Source organism: Myotis myotis, unplaced genomic scaffold, assembly GCF_014108235.1.
Source record: "Myotis myotis isolate mMyoMyo1 unplaced genomic scaffold, mMyoMyo1.p scaffold_m19_p_5, whole genome shotgun sequence".
Taxonomy (NCBI): domain Eukaryota; kingdom Metazoa; phylum Chordata; class Mammalia; order Chiroptera; family Vespertilionidae; genus Myotis; species Myotis myotis.
In genome coordinates, this window is record NW_023416357.1 from 96,422,641 (window position 1) to 96,446,725 (window position 24,085).

Sequence of the window (24,085 nt, forward strand, 5' to 3'; positions counted from 1 at the left end):
AATTCAGTGGTTTTCAGTTTACCTACAGCAGTGGTTCCCAACCTTTTTTAGGCCACGCCCCACCTAAGCATCTCTAAAATCCTGATGCTCCCCCCTGTGACATATAATTCTTATTATTCAAAAAGTGAACTCCTATTCCCGTGGAGGAAGCCTGAAGGACCATTAACTTGGTCTAAACAAGCTTCCAAAGAACATGGCATCCAAGAAAGAGAAAAATAAAGGAACAAAACGAAAGTTGAAGTACTGAGGAAGAAATCACCAAGAAATTGTTTAAACACAATAATAATATGAAGTGATATGGAAAAAGAGCAAATAAAGTTTCAAAACATATAATAGAGAACTGAAATGCATAAATATGTTACAATATATATTTACTAGAGGCCCGGTACACAAAAATTTGTGTACTCGGGGCGGGAGGGGGGTCCCTCACTCAGCCCGGCCTGTGCCCTCTCCCAGTCTGGGACCCCTCAGGAGATAACGACCTGCTGGCTTAGGCCTGCTCCCGGGTGGCAGAGGGCAGGCCCAATCCCTAGGTGCAGCCCCTGGTCGGGCTCAGAGCAGGGCCGATTGGGGAGTTGGGGCGCCGCCTCCTGTCATGCACAGAGCAGGGCGATCAGGAGGTTGTGATGCCACCCTCAGTCACGCTCAGGGTAGGGCCGATTGGGGGGTTGGGGCACCGTCCCCTGCCACACTCAAGGCAGGGTTGATGGGGAGGTTGTGGCGCCACCCCCTGTCACACACAGAGCAGGGCCCATCAGGGGGTTGGGGCACTGCCCCCTGTCACTCACAGAGCAGGGCCCATCAGGGGGGTTGGGGCTCTGTACCCTGTTATGCACAGAGCAGGGCCCATCAGGGGGTTGGGGCGCTGCCCCCTGTCATGCACAGAGCAGGGCCCATCAGGGGGTTGGGGAGCTGCCCTCTATCACCCACAGAGCAGGGCTGATCAGGGGGTTGGGGCATCGCCACTCTCACACTCAGGGCAGGGCCGATGGGGAGGTTATGGCTCTACCCCGTCACACACAGAGCAGGGCCCATGGGGGGGGGGGGCGGGGGTTGGGGCCCCGCCCCCTGTCACACACAGAGCAGGGCTGATCAGGGGGTTGGGGCGCCTTCCCCTGTCACAAACAGACCAGGGTGGATAGGGAGGTTGTGGCTCCGCCCCCTGTCACACACAGGGCTGCAGGGTGATTAGGGGGTTTGGGCGCTGCCCCCTGTCACGCTGATCCTGGTGCCGGGAGGCATATTACCCTTTTACTATATAGTGTAGAGGCCTGGTACACGGGTGGGTGCCGGCTGGTTTGCCCTGAAGGGTGTCCTGGATCAGGGTGGGGGTCCCCACTGGGGTGCCTGGCCAGTCTGGGTGAGGGGCTGAGGGCTATTTTCAGGCTGGGGGTGACTGAAGCTCCCAACCGCTCCTTTCTTTCTTTCTTTTTTTTTTTTATTCTGGGCCAGCTTTAGCTTTGAGGCTTAGCTCCAGCTCTTAGGCCTCCGCTGCTGAAAGTAGGTTTCTGGCCTTTGCTTACAATGTCGCGATCCTGCTGGCTGAAGCCCGGCGGACTAAAGCAGGTTTCTGGGGTTTTGTTTAGCTTCTATATTTGTTACATAGTTGCTTAGAGTTGCAGCTCAGACGCCTGCAGCGGCAGGTGGGGAACGTGGGAGTCCTCCGTCACTGAAGCAAGCAAGCCTCATGTTAGTTTCAAACTGCCTGGCTGCTGGCCGCCATCTTGGCTGGCAGTTAATTTGCATATTGCCCTGATTAGCCAATGGGAAGGGTAGTGGTCGTATGCTAATTACCATGTTTCTCTTTTATTAGATAGGATATACTATATATGAGGCCCCTAGAACCATAAGAAATGCAAAAAATTCACTGTTAATAACTCATTCTCGAATTGCCCCCCTTCAAAATCAAATTGCCCCACTGTGGGGCCTGTGCCTCACGTTGGGGACCACTGCTCTACAGAGTTTGTGCACCATCATCACAATATGAGTTTAGAACATTGGTTTCCCCCAAAAAGGTAACCTTGTGCCCGGTTACAGTCATTCCTCATGCCCCGTGACGGTGACTTTTATGTGTCAACTTGACTGGTTGTGGGGAGCCCAGATTGAACATGACTTCTGGGGTGTCTGTGAGGGTGTTCCCAGAGGAGACTAGCATTTGTTAAGAGGGCAGATCTCAGGTTAAGTGCTCTTACCACAACACCCCACCCCACCCCCAACAACAGCACCAAAGGGGCACGAGGAAACTCTTAAAGGTGATGAATATGTTTATGACCTCGATTGTGTTGATGATAACACATGTGTGTTCATATGTCCAAATCCACCATATGGTATACATTAATTTTGTGCAGTTTTTTCGGTCTGTCAATGGCACTGATGATAAGGTTTGGGGAAACCATGCATACTTTTTCATAGAATTGATGTGAAGATTCAGAAAGGAAACACACCCGATGTGCAGGCCACATTATAGCAGTGCAGCAGGTAAGCTGGCCCCAGAGTAGATGCTTAGGAGAGGACTCATACTAGTCCCTTTTACAGACCAGCAGACTGAGGCTCCGGAGGCGAAGCAGGCCGGCCCGCATCTTTCAACAGGCTGGCGCTGCTGGAACCCAGGTGTGCTGGCCTGGTCCTCGCTCCTTCCCTCCACATTGCTCCTGGGAGCAGCTTTTCCCTGGCCGGGGGATCTTTATTCCACCTTCGGAAGAGATTTCCTGAAATGGAGCGAGAGCAGCCCAGCCTTCATCTCATGGCATCACGCCAGGCGTCTAATGGGGAAATGAAACCAGTGGGTTAGTGGTCCTTTTTCATTCCAAGATAATTATGCCGTGCAGGACATGGAGAGTGACAGCCAGCGCCTCTGGAGGTCTCTAATGGACAGGTGGAGGCTTTGAACTCAAACGGTTCTGCACGGGCCAGGTCTGCAGAATCCAATTGGCCAGTAGCACACCATGACCTCATGAGATTGAATAAACAGAGAGCATCTCTCTCTAGAGCAGCAATCTTAATAACTGAACAGATATCCTGGCTCTACGTCTAAGGCCCAGTGTTGTTTCCTTGTGGATCTGCCACACAAAATAAGCTCGGTGCTTATAAAAAGAGGCTTTGGGGGCAGGATGCATTTATTAAATCAACAAATCTTCACTGCACATCTACTGTTACAATGAATAATTTACTTAAAAAATGTATCACGCACTAACCTAAAAGCCAATGGTATACACTGGATAGGACCCGCACTATCCCTGTCTGCATCAGTTCTCAGCGCATTCAGCTGTGACACAGACAGCCCAAAGATGGTGGCTTAAGCAGATAGGGGCTCATTTTTATCTCCTAACGAGAATTCTGGAGGCAGGCAGTTCAAAGGCGGGGCAGCTATTCAATAATGCTCTCAGACTCAGACTCCGTATCTTTCTGTTTTTGCCACTCACAAGGAGGTTTATTCTAATGGCTGCAATATGGCTGCTGTACTTCCAGATGTCACACCTACATTCCCAGGAGACCCAAAGCCTTCTTCTCTTAAGGCCTTATCTTTTTTCTTGGGAAAACCCTTCCTAACCGACTCTGCTTACTGCCTCATTGGTCAGAATTATGTCTTTTGGTCACCACTAGCTGGAAGGCATCTAGAAATTGAAGGGGGGAAGTGACTCAAAATGGTGTTGAATGAGCCACCCTATAGTGTCTCCCATACCACCTGAATATCTACAGGGGCAGACAGACAGGTAGCAAATAACTTCACCATTAAATAATCATTAATTACTATGGAGAATTCAGTGCTAAGATAGCATATGTCTTTGGTTGGGTTTCTTTTTCAGTAGACCCTGAGGTAAGGATTTGAAGAAAAGCAATTTTATTCGGGGGTGAGCCTAGAATACAGTGGTACAGGAGTGGGGGCTTGAGATGGACAAGGGAAGGAAAGCCATATGACATATGCCATTGAGCACATCGCTGGGGTGGATAGCTGCAGCTCAGGCCCACTGGGGACTCTGCGAAACAGAGGGGAGCACACCTCAGAGCTTTCCCCTCCAACTCCACTCATCCTCAGCTGTTCCTGGGTGCCTTATCCAATAACTCCAGCCTTCTCACTTGGGGAGAAAAGTCCATATGTGGAGAGTCACAGGCATGTGTGGAAGGATGCTGAGGCGTGAGTTGAAAAGTTGAGTGCCTGAGAGGTTAGGCGAGGCTTTAACCCAGCCGTGGGCAAACTACGGCCTGCAGGCTGGGTCCGGCCCGTTTGAAATGAATAAAACTAAAAAAAAAAAAAGACCGTACCCTTTTATGTAATGATGTTTACTTTGAATTTATATTAGTTCACACAAACACTCCATCCATGCTTTTGTTCCGGCCCTCCGGTCCAGTTTAAGAACCCATTGTGGCCCTTGAGTAAAAAAGTTTGCCCACCCCTGCTTTAACCACACCTGAATCAGCATATTATAGGTGCCTTTAACCTAAGTTGGGGTGTTAGCTAAACTCTTCCAAATAAGTAGCTTAAAACTTGAGACAAAAAACCCAACAAACCACCACTACCACCACCACCACCACCACCACCAACACACACACACACACACACACACACACACACACACACACACACACTCGTTGGGGTAAGAGTGTTCCAGGTAATAGAATCAGTATGTGTGAGGGCCCAGAGGCAGGAAGAACTTCACCCATTCAAGGCCTGGGTATGTGAGGCTGATGAGGCAAGCAGGGCCTCAGGGTGCAGAATTGCACAAATCCAGTTCTCACTGATTTAAAAAATACTGTTTTTTCTATGATACCTATGCTTCATATTGAAAGGTAACATTTCTTCTTGATATCTTAACATCTTTCCTCCCTTCTGCCCTCCTCTTTCTTTAAAAATATTTCCTCTTTATATTATTCAAATGCACTCTCCATCCTGCACTTAAAAAATTTTTTTAAGTATATTTTTATTGACTTCAGAGAGGACGGGAGAGAGAGAGAGAGAGAGAGAGAGAGAGAGAGAGAGAGAGAGAGAGAAACATCAGTGAAGAAAGAGAATCATTAATTGGCTGCCTCCTACACATCCCCACTGAGCATGTGCCCTGACCAGGAATCGAACCATGACCTCCTGGTTCATAGGTCAACACTCAACCACTGAGCAACATCAGCTTGGCTCACCCTGCACTTCTGAAGGCCTTTTCCTTTTACTCACAAGCAACGGATGCTGTTATTTTTAATTAATGAATTAATAATTTATTTGAAAAGATTTTAATTAAGTTCATTGGGGTGACATTGGTTAATAAAATTATTCAGGTTTCAGATATACAATTCTATAACACACCATCTGTATACTGTATGATGTATTCACCGCCCCAAGTCAAGTCTCCTTCCATCACCATTTATCCCCATATTTTAATAATAACATCATTGGTAGGTATGAGCACCCCCACTTTACAGCTGAGGAAACTGAGGCTCAGAGAAGGGAGGCAACTTCTCTGGGCTTACACAGCCTGTAAGATATTGGTTCCAGAATAAAAAGCAGCTGTTAAAGGTTGTACGCAGCACTAGTACCCAGCACGGTGCCTGGCGTGGCTTCCATCTGAAACGCTGCGGCTTGTTTGGATTCTGCCCCAGGAGCCTTCAGGCGTTCTCCTGCCTCTTCCGTTGACTGGCTGAGCAACGATACCATCTGATGTTTGATGTGCTCAACTCCTCCCCAGATTCATTGAAAAACATTACTTTCTGTTCTTTTTAGGGTGACTGCGCACGATTCAGGTAGATTATTTCTCTTTATATAGATGAGGAAAGTGGGATCCGGGAAGGGACATGTGCCTGAGGGCGGAGGAGCATCTGCTGTTGTGTTTGCCATGGCCCCTTCTCATTTTGCTAATGACATCTTGGTTTTCCTTTGAAGAGCCAGCTAGGTTTTCCTGACAAAACACAGGGCACTCCATTAAATTTGAACTTCAGATTCAACAACAACAATAATAACAACAAAGTAAAAAATGTTCAGTATAATTATATCTCAAATTCAAATTTAACTGGGTATCTTGTATTTTTGTTTGTCTCACTTGGCAGCCATAACACCTCTTAGCTTAAAGGATTAAGGTGGGACTGAGCTGCAGGAGTGGGCAGGGGGTCCATGAATGGGCAGGTGACCCAATCTTGGCTGATCACTGCGTTCTATCCCTCTGAGTCACAGAGGTTTGTTAAGAGATGGGACTATGACCCAAGGCAGTCAAATGAGCTTCAGTTATTGAAATCTGACAAATACCCTGGAAGAAGAGATTCCCTCCTTTTGTTGGAGTTGCTGAGCTGTGAAAGGTAGGCCCTGGGGCCCAACAAATGAGATTCTGCTTGAAGAATGAAGCCAAGAGAGGGGAAAGGAAGAGAGAGAGAGAGAGAGAGAGAGAGAGAGAGAGAGAGAGAGAGAGAGGAAGAGAGAGAGAGAGAGAGAGAGAGAGAGAGAGAGAGAGAGAGAGAATGAGAGAGAGATTAACCCTTAAAGGCATACTTGGGGGATCCTGGGATCAGCCTCATTGAATTTTACCTTCATCTAGATTCCCTAATGTTGATAGAACAGTTGAGGACTGTTCTGATGATGGTGCAATTAAAGATATCAGCCATAGTGTGACGGAGTTTAAAGCAAAGCCTTCTGTAGTGATGATTATGGGAAAGATCCACTTAGTCAAGGTGGTGGCTGAAGGGGTGATGGAGTAGAATGTTGTGCAGATTCTAGGGGAGGATGTGTTCTTGCTGGCCAGAGCTCTGTCCAGGGTGCTACTGATGCTGCTGATAATGAAGATGAGGATGTGTTGATGAAGATTAAAATGGTGTTGGTAAAGGAGAATAAAGTAACTGGGAAAATAATATTCTCAACCCCAGCCTAGCACCAAGTCCTATCAATTCCACCTCCCCTCCCCAATTGAAAATATCTATTCACTTCACTCCCTGTCCACTGCGGGTACTGTCCTATCCTAAGCCACTAGCATCTCTTGCTGCTTCTACTGCAATGCCCTGCTTGCTTCCCTTCCTGACTCCCTACAGTATATGCCAGTGTGAAGATAGGTTTTTACAAATGTAAATTAGAACATTTAACTTCTCTTCTCAAAGCCATTCAAGTGACTTAGACTAGGACCCAAACTCTTGATTTTAACCTCAAGCCCTGTAGGACCTGGTCCCCACCTGTACCCCATTCCCCATAATCTTAATTCTCTCTACTTGCTCTTCTGTAACTATTATTGTGATTATTCTTCTTTCAGTTATTCACATAAGCCCTCCTCTAGGCATGAAATGCCTTTGCATCTTTTATTTCTCAGCATCAGGGTCACTTTCTGGATTCTGAATCTAAATGAGACCTCCCCTATGTCACTTTCTCTCACAGCTCCTTGTTCTAAGCATGTTAAGAACATAATGATTCTCTCTCCAATTCATCAACTTTTGGGTCTTGACACAATGTTTTCTTTTAAAATATATTTTTATTGATTTCAGAGAGGAAGGGAGAGGGAGAGAGATAGAAACATCAATGATGAGAGAGAATCATTGATTGGCTGCTTCCTGCACGGCCCCCACTGGGGATTGAGCTCGAAACCCGGGCATGTGCCCTGACCGGGAATTGAACTGTGATCTCTTGGTTCATAGGTCAACGCTCAACTACTGAGCCATGTTGGCCAGGTGGCACAATGTTTTCTTAAGGATGTTTTGCAGGAGTGCCAAGATTTTGATCTCTTGGTCATAAGGTGGTGATGGTGGTGGTGATGGTAGTGATGGTGATGGTAGTGATGGTGATGGTAGTGATGGTGATGATGGTTGTGATAGTGGTGGTGATAATGGTAGTGATGATGATAGTAGTGATGGTGATGATGATGGTGATGTTGGTGGTGATGGTAGTGATGGTGATGGTAGTGATGGTGGTGGTGATGGTGATGGTAGTGGTGATGGTAGTGATGGTGATGGTAGTGATGGTGATGATGGTAGTGATGGTGAAAGTAGTGATGGTGATGATGGTGGTGATGATGATGGTGATGGTGGTGGTGATAGTGATGGTGATGGTAGTAATGGTGGTGATGGTGGTGGTGATGGTAGTGATGGTGATGGTGATGATGGCAGTGATGGTGATGGTGGTGGTGATGATGATGATGATGATGGTGGTGGTGATGGTGGTGGTGATGGTAGTGATGATGGTGGTGGTGATGGTAGTGATGGTGATGGTAGTGATGGTAATGGTGATGGTGGTGGTGATGGTAGTGATTATGGTGGTAGTGATGATGGTGATGGTGATGGTAGTGATGGTGGTGGTGATGGTAGTGATGATGGTGGTAGTGATGATGGTGATGGTAGTGATGGTGGTGGTGATGGTGCTGATGGTGGCAGTGATAATGCTGAATAAGGACGTTGGTGGGAGAAACAATAGACTAGGAGGACCTGGCCTAGACCATTGCTCTAATGAACTTTTAGGAAAAACAAGGGTCTGCCTTTTCCTGCTGTGGCCAGCCTAGAAAATCAGCTGAAGGTGATTTTGGAGGAAGGGTTATTGGAACTGCACGGTGAGAGGCTACTGAGGATTATCCGTAAGCCTGGGGGCTGTGAGGCCCACAGCGCCCCTTCTTCTTACTCCCCCAGTTTGTGCAAGGCCACCTTCCCTCCTCTACACCGCCCAGACTCCCCACACAGAGAAGGAGGGGGTGCACCGTGGGGCGGGGAGCAGGAGCTGTGGAAGGGCGGGCGAAGGAGGACTCCTCCTGACACACGGAGGGAGGGCGGGGGGAGGGGGGAGTTGAGGAGGAGGTGTAGGGAGAGTAAGGAAGGCTGGGGTGGAAAGGGAGGGCAGGGCAGAGTGGGCAACGCTGGGGGTTCTTGGAGAGTGAGGTGGGGGTTGGAGGGAGAAGGGCCTGGGGAAGAAGTGAGGAGAGGGAAGAGAGGGTACGCTTGGGCTGGTGGGAGTGTGGTCTGAGGGAGCAGGTGAAACTCTGAGGGGCGGAGCCAGGGACGCGGGAAGGATCGGGGTCCAGGGCCGGGGTTCCAGACCCCCGCTGGGCGGCGCGGGCAGCGGACCGGGAGCTGGGCCATGCGGGTGCCCCTGGCGGTGCTGGCGGGGGTGGCGGCGCTGGCCGGGGCGCTGAGCTTCGTGCTGCTGGCGGCCGCCATCGGCACCGACTTCTGGTACATCATCGACACGCGGCGGCTGGAAAGCGGCGCCCGGGAGGTGCGGGGCGGTGCAGGGGGCGCCAACCGCAGCCAGCTCGAGCCTCTGAGCTCGCACTCCGGTCTCTGGCGGACCTGCCGGGGTAAGGGGCCGGGGACCTGTTGCTGGGCGCGCACCCCTCCGCGAGCCGCCGAGCCTCGAACGCGTGGTCCCGGGGCGGGAGGGCGGTGGGCAGGGAGCGGCGGCTGCCAGCATCCCTCTGAGACCGACTCTCCACTCGCGCTCCCGGTGGGGCACCTGGGGGCTTGGGGGCACCTGCGGGCTGGGGTCCCAACTCCAGGGCGCCGGCCCAATGCCTCCTCTGCCCCCTCCAGTCCAGAGCCCGTGCGCGCCGCTGATGAACCCCTTCTGGCAGGAGAACGTGACGGTCAGCGACTCTAGCCGACAACTTCTCAGTGAGTCCGAGAAGGGGGTTTGGAGGGAGACCCCGGGGCTGGCCACCAGTTTGGGAGCCCCTCTCCCACAGGCGGGCGGGGGCGGGGCGGGGCGGACGGGGCGGGGGGAGGGAGTAGGTAGGGCCTCTCTGGCTGCACCTGGAACCGGGTGCGGTCTAGGATTCGTTCGACAAACGCTGACGACAGGCTTTCTGTGCTCCAGGCAGGGTGCTGAGGAGTAAGACCCAGGCCTGCCCTCCAGGAGCTCGCAGACCCGCTGGGGAGACAGATGGGGGAACTCGCAGTTGCATTTTAGAGTGACAGCGGCATGAGGGAGGGCGGGTGATCCCAGGAGACACCTACACCCGCTGGGGAGCTGAATGCCCCAAAGAGAGCAGGTCTGATCCCGTGGACCACCAGGCGCACCCATGTCAGCCTCATTTGTATCCTCACTGTTGAAGATACAAAAGCGAGGGAGGGAGATGGGGAGTTGAGGAGGAGTGGCCTGGCTGTGGCCAGATGGAATAAATACTTGCTGAATGGTTCAGGGAAGGCAATTCGGAGGCAGAAAACAGCCCTCTCCTTCCAGGGGCCACGGTGTCTGCCGTGGTCACGGCTGATTTCCCACATCACTAAGTGAGCTGGTACTTGTAGCAAGGGAGAGGGCCAGCCCTATCGCAGATAAAGGCCCACTTCTTATCACAGTGCCCAGCATAGAGCCTGGAGCGCAGTGAAGGTGTAAGGACGGAATGCAAGAAGGCAGACAGGGGCCGAAAGAACACTTGTGGAGGGAGGGAGATAAATGTAATAGTTCAGCTTGTAGCGGGCCAGACACGGAGCCAGATGCTGCCCATCTATGTCGCCATTTAATCCCACAACCTCCATTTCCATCTTCATTTTTCCAGCAAGGAAACTGAGGCCCAGCGATGCACCGTAGAAAGGATCTGGTAAGGCAATGAGGACTGAGTTCCATAGACCTTGCAAAATGTGGGCCTTTTTTGATAGACTTACTGAGGCTTGTCCCTAACACGGCCCACCAGGCTGCCAGGGTCCCTTTCCAATTCCATGGTCCCCTTCGCTCTTTTCTTTGTAACTATGAACTATGCTGGCCTTGGGCCCGTCCTGAGAACATGCCAAGTTTCCTCTGGCCACAGGGACTTTGCACATGCCATACCCTCGACCTATAGTCTGTCTGCTCCTACTTGCCAGCTTGGTCAAGCTTCTATTCCTAATACAGGTTGTGTGACCTTTTGGGGGTTAAAATCTGATGCCCTCATTAGACTGTGAGCTCCATGAGGGTGGGGACCATGCCTGTCTGGCCACTGCGGAATCCCCAGTAGTTAGCACAGAGGTTGGCATAGAGTAGGCCATGAAGCAAGGCTTTCTGAGCAGGTATGAGAGTGAATGCAGACTATAGGTTAGAGGTGGAACTCAGTATATATTTGTTGAATGAATGAGTAAATTAATGAACCAGAACTGTTTCTCTGTAGTCCAGTGGCTTGCTAGGAAATATTTAACAACTGGCTCTCGGGGGGAAGGGAGTCTTGATTTATAGCGTTTGCCAATTTCTGTGGTGTAAATATTTCTAGTGTGGTCAATTTCTAGCTATCAACATGATGTTAACGGGCTCATCCCTAAAATGTAATAGTTGGGTCTTGTGAGCTGATATGACCCAGTTCCAGCACACCACTGCATGAAGTCCCACTGAAGGAGACATCCTCCAGACACCAGGAATATGTGAGTTGACAAAAGATGGAGGTACCAAGGACTCTGTCCTCAGCCCCAAGCTGGACCAGGGGGAACTTTTGGGAGTTCCTGGAGCATTGTTTCAAGAATAATCGAGTTCCTGACCTTAAAGTAAGGAAATTGGGGTTCAAATCCCAGCTCAGTCCCTTACCAGGACCCTCTGTGAACCTGGGATAGGTGTCTTAACCTCTCTGAGCTTCTCTTTCCACTTCTTTCAAAATGAGATGTCAAAACCATGAGGGGGTGTGGTCAGGCTCCCACAAACTAGCTGGATGAAAAATATATAACTTTACCTTGCACCTCACATAGGGCCTGGTCATTGTGGGGTGCCTATGCTGCATGAAAGAATGATTTCATCTAAAAGTGCTAGGCACATAATACATGCTCAATAAAGGCAAGTCCTCTTGACCATTTCTCCAGCCTCTTTTAGATGTGGCCTCATCTATGGAGTGCTGATCCTTTGCTGGGCTGGGTGCTGGCATTCTGCCTACTGAACACATCTACGGGTAAATTGGGTGGCTCTGGTCTGGTTTTTTTGGTGAATCTTGATGATGCAACACCCCTGTGTGCTCCAGGACTTTAAGAAACAGGCAAAACTCAAATCCAGAGTCTGTTCATCTGTGCAGCCTCTGGCCTAGGACTAACCCTCAGCCTCACTGCCAACTAGGTGTGTGGCCTGGTCAAGCCTCTGTACCTCTCCTGGGAAAAATGAGCATAACTGTCATCTCTTTTCATAAGGATATGCAAGGGATGAAATGGGAGAGTGTTTTTAAAGAGCTGTAGGCAGTGCCTGGCCTTGTAAGTGCCCCTTAAGTGGTAGCTGCTATTATTGCCATTATGTCACCCATGGAAGAGAGCAGGGTGCCCTTCAGACCGTGTGTTTGTTGCAGATCACCCCTGGAGACAGCTTTTCCCAGAATCTTCTTATCCCCAGAACGAATTTTGAATCTTGTCCAAGCTCTTTGATGATGTGAAGATATTCTATTTCTTTAAGGACCTGCTGCAGAGGCCATGAAGAAGAGAGGCTAGTTGTCAAGGCAGCATGTTTTCTGGGTCAGCTTCTTGGCCAAGCCCTAGTGGGGGAGTATGGGAAGAAGCTTGGATTTGTCCTCCAAGAAAACCCAAGCAGGCAGGGCCTGGAATAATTTTTGGTGAAGAGAGGTCATCCAATTCAGCACAGTGTAGATAAAAGAGCCACAGTCTAGTTGTATCAGCCCGGAGTCTTTTGATGGCAAGTGACAGAAACTCAAATTGTACTTGTTTAAACTTGCTTCCTAGTCCAAGTAACTGGAAAGCTCCAGCCTTCTGGCATCCAGAGAACTAAACTCAATTTCTTTCTTTTCCTCTCTGGGTTTTGCTCCTGTTTGGGTTCTGTTTTCAAATCCTCCCCAGTCTGAGCAACCCAAGTAGAAGGAGACTTTCTATTTCTTAAATAATTCTGCAAAACCTTCAGATAGGCTTCTCATTGGACCAGACGAGATCACATGCCCAGGTCTGAGCCAATCACTGTGGTGGAGGGGATGGGTTGTGCTAACTGGCCCTGAGTTACCTGCTACTTGTCAGGAGGGACCGGGTCAGCCCTATCATAGACAAAGGCCCACCTCTTATCAGCTGTGTGACTTCTGGCAAGTCACCTGCTTCCTTAAACAGGCTGCTTTGAGATGAAATGAGGTCACATAAGCAAAGCACCCAACTTGGAGGGCACTGCTCACAGTAGGAGCACAATTAACATCTCCTCCTCCTCTAGGTCATATTGCTTCCCTTAGCTGCAGGCTCTTCATCTGTAAAATGGAGCTTTCACAACCACCCCAAGAGGCAGGTACTATTGTTATCATCTTCACTTTTCAAATGAGGAAACCAAAGCACAGAGAGGTTAGGTAAATTACCAAAGTTCGCACAGTAACCGGAAGATCTGGGATTTGAATGCAGGCCGTTTCTAACCCTTTTAGAATGATGACACACCAAGTGTAATGTCAGTATCACATGAGTGTACTAAGACCGGAGGCCACGTCAGCCCAGAGGAGGGGCTCCTGGCCTTTCTTGGGTTTGGATTCCTGCTGTGCTACTCTTCCTCCTCCAGACAGGCAACCAGGGATGAGGAGGAGTAGTTGGTGCAGGGGTGCGAGGCAGGACAGAGTGCAGTGTGTTCCAGACACAACTGGAAGTGCCTCTTGGGTGCACCTCAAGCCCTCCCCGTGTCTGACCTCCCTGTCACCTTCCAAGAGCCCAGGAGGAAGGTCAGGCTGGTCATCCCCCAGACAAGCACCCCAGACCCAGAGGGGTCAGTGTCTTGCCCAACACAGCAAACCAATGGCAGAAGCTGGACCGAGGGCTAGTGGCCTGGCCGGCCATCCTCCGAGGAGGCAGGTTGGAAAATGACAAGATTGGTTTCCAGCAGGAGAGGAGATGGTGGGGACCGACTCAGAGAAAGGATTGGGACATACTGATGTTAAGAGGCTCCCTGGGCCTAGGAGGGAACTTTTATGTGATGTGTGCATAGCAGGGAGGCAGCACGTGCCTGGGGTCTGAGCTCCTCCAGGCATAGAGCCCCAGGCTTCAGGTGCCCCGTGAAAGTCAAGCACACATTCTAAACTAAAAAAAAAACTCATATTCAAGTAATTCCACTTTTCGGGGGTTTGCCATATCATTTTTGTAACATTGAAAAGCAAGACTCAGCTGCAGTGCTTATGCGTGGAGTCATGGCTAAGCATTCACATGGGGTATATCCATTCTATGGAATATTATGTGTCCTGCAAAAATAACACATGCACATGCACAGAACAAGAAGATATACTGCAGAATGAACAAAGCAGGTTCAGCGTGTTATGGGCAGTATGATTCCATTTGTTATCCCTCTCCCCTAAACCTCCCGATATTATACCTTCTCTATGAGTATATGCCAACATTTTAAGATGCATCTTTATTTTATATGCCATTAAGAAAGAAGACAAGCCTGGCAATTATAAGGGTGAGATGCTGTGGGTGATCAAACACATTCAAGTGTGTGTCTTAGAGAAATAGGTAAATATATGGGAAGACATGGGAATATATAGAAAAAAGACTGGAAGGATGTGCCTCCAAGCATTCCTGGAGGTTCATTAGGGGAGGAGAGGAAGAGAGAGGAGTTGAGGGTGGCCAAAGAGGTGTTGTTTGAATCTTCTCTAAGAAGAATGTTATATATTCCATCAAACTAGCCCTAACAGGAAGCCCTAGGGAGCAGTGTAGGTAACTATTTGTGACCCCTTCCTGTCTCTCCAGCTGCAAGAGCCAAGCTATGTGTGCTTTCTAGGTACCTCCTCTTTGAGGTCTTGGCACATTCTGCCCCCTCTTTTGGGAACACTCATCCCTTCTCTCTGTCTAGTTACCACCTCCTCATCTGTCCTCCTGGTTTCAGTTAAGTTGTCTCCTTTCCCCCAAGTCCTTCCTCACTCCCAGGCTGGGTTAAACACCCCTTGTCGCAGTCCCACCACCCTTTGTCAGCCTCCTTTGTTGTTCCATTCCAGCTCTGACTCTTCATAGCTGTTCCATCTTGAGCAACTAACATAGGAACCTTGCATCCTAGTTTTCTCGTCTGTGAAATGGGAATTAAAAAGTCCTACCGGCAGAGCCTAAGGTACTTGAGGACAATAAAGAAACAATTGTTCCAACATTCAAAGGCCATAACAGCTTGGCAAAACCAGGATATAATCCAGGGGCCAATCAACAGGTGAGGAAGCAGGCTTTTGAGAGGGGACATCATTTGCTTGGTAAGAGGTGGAGTAAGGCTCTGAACTTAGGTCTTTGCTTGTAGAGTCCTGCTCCTCCCATATCACCACAATGCATCCTGGAGACCATGAAGATAACCAGGGTCAGCCCCCACCCTCAAGCGGGCTAAGTTCTGGTGACCACAGACTCAAGGATAGATATTCACAACAATTTTAGACATCCACATTCTTACCAGGCATAACAGGACCGAAGGAGTTGGAGTCCCACAGTCACATGGACAAGATTTGAAAGGAAAGACAGTGGCATTTCCCTCTGTGGGAAAGGGTTCCTGAGACGTTCTTCGTTGGCCAGAGCTTCTGGTGTTTCTGGAGGAAAGGCATATGCCTGCTGTCGTTAAGAGTAGATCTGTTACTTAGCCAACCACCTGGGGCCCCTGATGTTGCGAGCTTTGTGGGAGCCCCGTTTTCCCACCCAGCCATTCTTTGAACAGTGTGAGCATGGAGCAGCCACAAGCACCGCTTTCCTTGGCGGGAACACCTTAGCTTCTTTCTGGGTTTGCTTTCTTTTTCCTTGTAACAAAGCACTTTTTTTTGGTCTTGTTTGATTATTTATTTTTGCATCCCACACATAAGTGAAATCATTCGTTATTTGTCTCTCTCCGGCTGACTTGATTCACTCAGCGCAGTACCCTCTGGGTCCATCCATGCCGCTGCAGATGGCAAGATTTCATTCTTTTTTATGGCTGAGTCATGTTCCATTGTGTATATGCACCATCTCTTCTTTATCTCTTTGTCTATCAGTGGACACTTAGATTGCTTCCATATCTTGGTTATTACTAGTAATGCTGCAATAAACATGGGAGTGCATATGCTTTTTTTTCGAACTGGTATTTTGTATTTCTGTGGATTAATACCCAGAAGTGGAATTGCTGGGTCATATGGTGGTTACACTTTTAATTTTTTAAGGCACTTCCACACTGTTTTCCACAGCGGCTGCACCAATTTACATCCCCACCGACAGTGCATGAAGGTTCCCTTTTCTCCACATCCTCACCAACACTTGTTGTTTGTTGATGTGCTGATGATAGCCATTCTGACAGGTTTGAGGTGAGATCTCATTGTGGTTTTAATGTGCGTTTTTCCTGATGGTTAGTGATGTTGAGCATTTTTCATGTGCCGATTTGCCATCCATATGTCCTCCTTGGAGAAGTGTCTATTCAGGCACTTCGCCCATTTTTTTTTTTTAAAAACTGGATTGTTTGTTTTTTTTGGTGTTAAGTTGTATGTATTCTTTATATATTTTGGATATTAACCCTTTATCAGATGTATCATTTGCAAATATCTTCTCCCATTCAGGTGGTTGTCTAGCAACAAAGCATTTTTGAGTCAAAAAGATTTCTTGCACTTGGGTACTCATTTGCCCTTGATGAAACCATGGCCTGCCAACATTATCATTAATTTTACAGAGTAACCTTAGCTATCATCTGCAGCGTCCCCACGGTAAACTATAAGGGATTGGAAGGTGTCACCCCCCAAAGTCAGGTCCACGTACCTGGGAATGGGACATTATTTGGAAAAAAAGTCTTTGCAGATGCAATTAAGTGAAGGATCTTGAGATGAGATCACCCTGAGTTAAATCGGTGGGCTCTCAGGCCTATACCAAGTGTCCTGATAGGAAAAGGAGAATCAGAGGCGAGAAAAGAAGGCCGTATGGAGATGGAGGTAGATGCTGGCGTGAGGCTGCCACAAGCCAAGGAATGGTGATCAGAGGCGGTCGGCCACCACTGGGAGCTGGAGAGGTGGGGAAGGGTTCTGGAGGGACTGTGGCCCTGCTGACACCTCAATTTTGCACTTGAGGCCTCCAGAGCACGAGAGAAGAAAGCCCTGCTGTGTTTAAGACACCTAGTTGGCAGTAATTTGTCACGGCAGCCTGAGGAAACAAATACAACCACTGTATCCAAAGCAGTGCTCCCCCTCACTGCCCTCCACCCCGTTCCTCTCCCCCCCTTACCCCCTTCATCATGCCTATTTCCTCTGGACATGTCCAAGTCCATGATTGCCTCCCTCTCCTCACTGGTCTCTCTCCTGTCCCTGCCGACAGGGACCTTGTCTGCCGGGGTGTCGGGGCTCTGCCTCAGAGCTCACCCCTCTCTAGGCCCATAGGCATTAGTTTCTGAATGTGACGTGGCTGGCGAGGGGCACATACCCAGAGAGGACAGCACTCCTGCTCTGAGACTGCAGGAAAAATTAAGAAATAACAAAGGCGAAGGCCCGTGAAAAAAAATAGAAGACGGTAAAGTAAATTTCAGCAGGGGCTCTTACAACTCTGGAGGTGGGGGCGGGGACCTGTTCTTCCCGGGCTTTTAATTGAATGCGTACATCAAGTCAGCTGGCGGAGCATCTGGGGACCCTGCGTGCGGGCGCCAGGCGGAGGCGGCTCTGGGAAACCTCATTAATTTCTAAATGAGAAATGATTTCATTTCTCAGCCGGCGTCTGGAGGCAGGGCCAGGCAGGCACCAGGCCCACAGGACCAGGTTTCACACCAGCTACTGTGGTTCCTTGCCCATGATTTTTCCTTAAGAAAGGGAGGAAGGAAGGGAGGAGGGGGCAGGGAGGGAGGGAGGAAGGCCACAGGTCTCCTCCCCCAATCACATTTTCTTCTGTGACAGCCCTGGGGGGGAGGGGTAGGCACGGAGAAGGGGGAAGGGGGCACGGAGATATGCCTTGTCTTCCTGACTCACCAAGGTGGCGGCATTTAGAGAGTGAAGACAAGGTGCTATGGTCACAGTGGAAGTCACACTGAATCATTATCTTCACCTTCCTGATCACTGGCAGGGTGATGACTTAGTGAGCACTTACTCTACGACACAGACTAAATTACGAGTCACTGCGAGCCAGGTAGCATCCCCTCCATCTCACACCTGCAGAGAAGGGGCCTCTGAGGGATGAGTGACATACCAAGGCCCCAGGCACAGCCTGACCTCAAATGCTGACCACCTGGCCCTGAAATCCATGCATTTAGCCACAGTGAGGCCATCTCACAAGCTTCCCAGCCACGGGCCTCCCAGCCACGGGCCTCCCAGCCACGGTCTCCTAGGAACAGTCAGGTGCCTCAGGGCTTTTGCTCTCTTACCTTGCCCGGCCTTTCCTCTCGCTCTATACCGGCCAGGAACATGCGACCCTGCCCAATCTGACAGCGGGATCGTGCGGTCTCCTTCATGCCCGGGAAGGAGGAAACATATCGGGATGGTTAGTGATGTCTATGAAAAACACCCAGTTTTCTCAGCAGTCACACCCCCAGCACACGATGCATGACCTGTGTAGCTGCTTTTCTATTTACTTCTTGACGGAATTGAGTGTGGTGTATAGTACGCGTGGAAAATGAAGAAGGCAAACTTAAAAAACCCTCAAATACTTAAAGATGTATTTTTCCTCTTTCGTCTCTGTCAATCTCTCCTTCCATCTCTGCTTTCCCTCCAAAGTACACACACACACACACACACACACACACACACACACCCCAGAGGCACAGGTACATCCTAAGCTCATTGTAAAAAAACAGCAGCACTGCCATAGTTTTATTGTTTTAGCTCTTAATTAATTAGGTCCACAAATGCCTGTTGAACACTCACCTTAAGAGCCCGACTAGACACTCAGGGATACACCCAGGGATACCATTGCACAGGAGACAAGATCTGGCTCGTCAAGGAGCTCAGGGCTCAGCAGGTGAGACAGGGAAGTGACTAAGATGCCACAACACCAGGGAACAAAGGCCAGGACAGTGGCTGGGAGCCCAGGGCCCAGAGAGGGGGCGTGGCAGGCCCGGTGCAGGGACAGGCTTCCCGAGGGAGTGCAGCTCCCGCCCTGAAGGGGAGAGGACTGGATTTGTAGTCCTGCCCAGCTTGTCGCCAAAAAGATTTAAAGAGGCTCAGTTCCCAGCTCGGGGCAAATGACCGGCATGTATTTGGTGAATGAGTGAGTGCCTGGTGAAAGAGAACTTTGCAATTGTTTCCTGTCTGCTTTGGCTGCCGGGAGGCTCAGAGCCAAAGTGGTGGCAACTGTTTAGACCTGGAGATCTTGAAACCCCAGAGGTCCTCCAGCCCTCCCCCCCCCCCCCGCCCTCCCCCCCATCACCATGGGTCTTGGCTTTCACGTAATTCGTCCTCTTGTACTTTCTGATCTTGTAACCCGAGTTCTGATCATGCCTTGTGATGTGAAGTGCCTCTCCGTTCCATCACTCCGTGCCGCCCTCACCCGCTTCCCCAGGGGACTCCACCTCACCAGCACACTCCCGTCTTGACCTGTGACCCCTGCCCTTCACCCCGCACCTGCTTCCCTCACCTCCCGAAGGTCTTTAGAGGGGGGGCGGGGGGGGGATGTCACTTCCTCAGGGGAAATCACCGCCGGAACCCCCCTCTGCTTTGTTCACTCCCCTCCCCGCGCATCTGTCACCGTCTCTCAACTCTGTCACTTGTTTCTGTGTCCACTGCTTCACTCCACTCCCTAAATCTCAGCCCCACGAGGGGAGAAGGCTCGGTGTGTTTGCTACTGAGCCGGCCGGCCGATGTGCCCGGCACACCGTTTACGCTCAACAAACCTTAGCCGCTGCGCGAATGAGCGGGTGAACCATAGCAGTTCCTACCTCGCAGGGCCCGGAATGAAGCGTGATGCTTATTCGACACAAACCTCGCACGGACGAGCCTCAGTCACTGTGGTTGTTATTATTGTGAGTAATAGTAATGGCCGTGTTAATTAAAACCAGGAGGTGCCCAGGAAATGCTTGCTGACCGGCTGCAGGGCGTTGGTAACCCTCGCCTGCCCCCTCTCTCCTCAGCCATGCACGGGACCTTCGTGATTCTGCTCCCCCTCAGCCTCATCCTCATGGTGTTTGGGGGGATGACAGGGTTTCTGAGCTTCCTCCTCCGAGCCTCCCTCCTCCTGCTGCTCACGGGGACCCTCTTCCTCTTTGGAGGTAGGTGCCCGCCCTACCTGGGGTTCCGGCTGCAGGAGGGGCTGTGCAGTAACCCCCAGCAAGGAAGGGGAGGGGAGGGAAGGGGGGAGGGGAGGAGAGGGGAGGGGAGGGGAGGGGAAGGGAAGGGAGGGGAAGAGAAGGGAAGGGAGGGGGGCCCAACGCCTCGGGGGCTCAGCTTCCCCATCGGTGACATCCCAATTGGAAGAATGAGGGGCTTCCAGCCCAGGGCCCCTGGGTCTGTGGTCCCGGGAGGTAGACGGCGGGGTGGGGGCAGGGACTGAGAATTGCTCCCGCGGTTTCACCAAAGGAGCCGCAGGGGAGCGTCCCCCGCAGGCGGTGGGCTGTCAGGGACCGCGCCCTGGCCGCCTGCTCTCCTGTGCACCTGCCGCTCACAGGCGCGGCTCTGCCTGCGTGCACACTTGCACACGGCAGCACCGTTTGCTTGGCAGCCCCGAGGCTTTCAAAGATGGGCTGCAGCACGGGCTGGCTGTTCCCAGCACTGCCCCATTAAACTTTCTGTGATGGCGAAGTCCTCTAACCCGCGCGGTGCAGGGCGGGAGCCGCAGACCAGGCCGCGGAGCTCTGCCACGTGGGGGCGCCAGTGAAGGGCGGAGCTGCCTATTTCAATAAAGTCCGCACCGGGACTGGGCAGCACAGCGCTAAGTACTTATCTTCGAAGCCCCTGGGACTCAGCCCATTGGGGCAGACAGACATTAGCTAAGTCATTTCACAAATAAATGCACAATTGAGGTAGCATCTCACGCCTGCCAGGATGGCTACCATCAACAAGTCAGCCAATGACAAGTGCTGGCGAGGATGCGGAGAAAAGGGAACCCTGGTGCACTGCTGGTGGGAATGCAGGCTCCTGCAGCCACTGTGGAAGACAGTATGGCGTTTCCTCAGAAAATTAAATGTGGAACCGCCATGTGACCCAGTGATCCCACTCCTGGGAATATATCCTAAGAAACCCAAAGCACCAATCAGAAAGAATGTATGCACCCCTATGTTCATAGCAGCGCAATTTGCAATAGCTAAGAGCCGGAAACAGTCTAAGTGCCCGTCAGTAGGTGAGTGGATAAAAAGCTGTGGTACATCTACACCATGGAATACTGTGCAGCAGTAAAAAAGAAGGACCTCTTACCCTTTGAGACAGCACGGAGGGACCTGGAGAGTATCATGCTGAGTGAAATAAGTCAGTCAGAGAAAGACAAGTATCACATGATCGCACTCATATGTGGAATCTAAGTAACAAAATAAACTGATGAATGGAGAACAAAACAAAACAAAAACCCCAAAGCAAATAGATGCAAAATGACAGTTCAGACCTGGGCCATCATGGAGGGCTATGTGGGGGCTGTGAGGCTCAGAACAGACCCGTGAGCTGAGATATGGGGATGGAGAGGAGGTAAGTGATGGCATCAGGAAGGGAAGGGGACGAAACCGGTTTGGCTCAGTGGATAGAGTGTCGGCCTTCGGACTGAAGGGTCCCAGGTTCGATTCCGGTCAAGGGCATGTACCTGGGTTGCGGGAACATCCCCAGTAGGGAGTATGCAGGAGGCAGCTGATCGATGTTTCTCTCTCATCGATGTTTCTAACTCTCTATCTCTCTCCCTTCCTCTCTGTAAAAAATCAATAAAATATATTTTTTAAAAAAAGGAAGGGTAGGGAAGGGAGGGTGCATGGGGCAGAGGGACCGGCCTGGGCAAAGGCCCTGGGGTGGAAGGAGGACACGCTGGGAGAGGGCAGGGTGGCTGGGCTGGGGGAGGAGGCCGGCAGGGTTAGATCTGCTCTCCTCTGTCCCCTGCAGCCCTCATCACGCTTGCTGGCATCAGCATCTACATCGCGTACTCGGCTGCCGCCTTCCGGGAGGCGCTGTGTCTGCTGGAGGAGACGGCCCTCCTGGACCAGGTGGACATCCGCTTCGGCTGGTCCCTGGCCCTGGGCTGGGTCAGTTTCATCGCCGAGCTGCTCACCGGGGCAGCCTTCCTGGCAGCAGCCCGCGTGCTCAACCTGAGACGGAGGCAGGACCAGGCCATCTGAGTCTGGAGGCCGGGTGGTGGTGGGAGGGAGGCTGGCCTGGGCCTCAGGGACCCATCTTGGTGGGCTGTGGTCTCCTGTTCCACAAAGACCACCAGTGGAGGTGAGGGGCCAACCCCAGGATGCTGTGGCCTGAGCTCTGGGCCTGCTGTCCTCTCAGTGCCAGTATGGTGTGCTGTGTGCTGTGTGCATGCGGCTGTGTGTCCGGTGGGCTGGAGGAGGCCGAGGGAGTGTAGGACTGTGACAAAAACAAACGCTTAATCATAAACAGAGCATTGCAGACTGCAGCCTCTGTGTGCCTGCTCTGGTTTCATTTCATCCTCACCGCTGCCCTTTGGGTCAGTTCCTCTTCTTTGGTAAGGACATGGAAGACCAGAGAGGTTAGGTGAGTTGCACAAAGGTGCACAGCAGAGCTAGTGGCATATTCCTCCTTCCGAAACAGTGCTCAATCATTTACCACAGCTTTTCTGAGCAGGTTCCCGCTTGGACATGGTTACCGTGTGGGACGCAGACATGTTAACTGGCTGAGGGTCCTGGGGAGAAAGGAATACGACTGGGACTGACATTCAGATCTGCCTGATTCCTAGATGATTGTCTTTCCACTCCTGCCACTGCCTACACAAGCATGTCAAACTTGTGGCCCACAGGCCGCATGCCTCATTTATTTGGCCCGTGTTAGCCTTTGAGTTTGACATGCTTGGCCTACACCACTGACTTTTCTATCTGCATTTGGGTTAGGACACAGCTGCTGCTTCTTTTCTGTTTAGTCTGGAGAAGTGTAAAGTGGGGGGAATGCCCGCAGAACCCAACCTGGGTGAGTGAGCAAGGCTGCAAAATGAGTTACCAGGCTAGAAAAAAAAAAGAAAGAAAAAAAATTTTTTGCACTGAGGGCAACCATGTCAATGAAAAGGCGGTCTTTTCTGCCACCTGCTGGTCATATGGTGGAACTGCGTCAGAGGCAGGCCTTCAAAATATTTGTTTTCAGCGTGTCCAGCAGTGAATGGGGCAAATGCAAGGCAGGGGTTCTCAACTGGGGATGAAACATTTGACACTGTCTAGAGATAGTTTTGGTTCTTACAACTGGGGATGAGTACTACTCGCATCTAGTGGGTGGAGGCCAGGGAGCTGCTAACATCCTACAGCTCACAGGACAGCCCCACAACAAAGAATGACTCAGTCCCACATGTCAGCAGTGCCAACACTGAGGAATCCTGCTAGGGGAACGAAAATGAATAAAAACAGAAGAAAACGTGTGTACTCAAGGAACTGACAAATACTGGGAAAGGATCTCACTCATTCAATAAATGTTCACCAAACACCTACTATGTGTCAAGAACTGTTCTTGGTGTGAATGGATGACAAGATCCCTGCCTTTACTAACCTACATGGAAACAGCCAATAAATACGTGGACCAGCAATAATATGAGAAATTCAAATAGTAATTAACGTTGTGAAGAACATAAACAGGCTCATGAGATGGAGGACAGTCAGGGAGGGCATCTTGGAGGAGGTGGCATTGTGCTGAGACATGAAAGAGGAAACTGCTATGTGAGGAAACAGCAGACTAGGCAGGTGACAGTATGTGCAAAGGCCCTGAGGTAGGTACAGGTTTATGTATTTGAGGGAAAGAAAGAAGGAGAATTGAGGGAGAATGGTGGGAGGTGAAGTGAGAGAGGGGAGAAAGATGGAGAGGAGGTGGGATGGTAGTGCCCATGGTCCATGGTAAGGAGGTGCTGATGATTGAGCAAGGTTTGGAATCATCTCATTCCATTCCATTCCACTCCACTCCATTCCACTCCACTCCACTCCACTCCACTCCTCTCCATTCTACTCCACTCCACTCCACTCCACTCCACTCCACTCCACTCCACTCCTCCACTCCACTCCACTCCATTCACTCCACTCCACTCTACTCCACTCCACTCCACTCCACTCAACTCCACTCATCCACTCCACTCCACTCCACTCCCTCCACTCCACTCCACTCCACTCTATTCTACTCCACTCCACTCCACTCCACTCCACTCCACTCCACTCCACTCCACTCCACTCCACTCCACTCCATTCCACTCCACTCCATTCTACTCCATTCTA

At 50.7% G+C, this 24,085-nt stretch overlaps 1 protein-coding gene across 1 annotated transcript; it reads left to right on the forward strand.

The window, feature by feature from the left end:
* Positions 1–9,019: 9,019 nt before the first annotated feature.
* On the forward strand, positions 9,020–23,300 carry TMEM114 (transmembrane protein 114). Its single transcript, XM_036309682.1, has 4 exons — positions 9,020–9,239; positions 9,472–9,552; positions 19,817–19,954; positions 21,762–23,300. Exons 1-4 carry the CDS (start codon positions 9,020–9,022, stop codon positions 21,992–21,994), a joined length of 672 nt encoding a protein of 223 aa, XP_036165575.1. The 3' UTR covers positions 21,995–23,300.
* Positions 23,301–24,085: the final 785 nt, after the last annotated feature.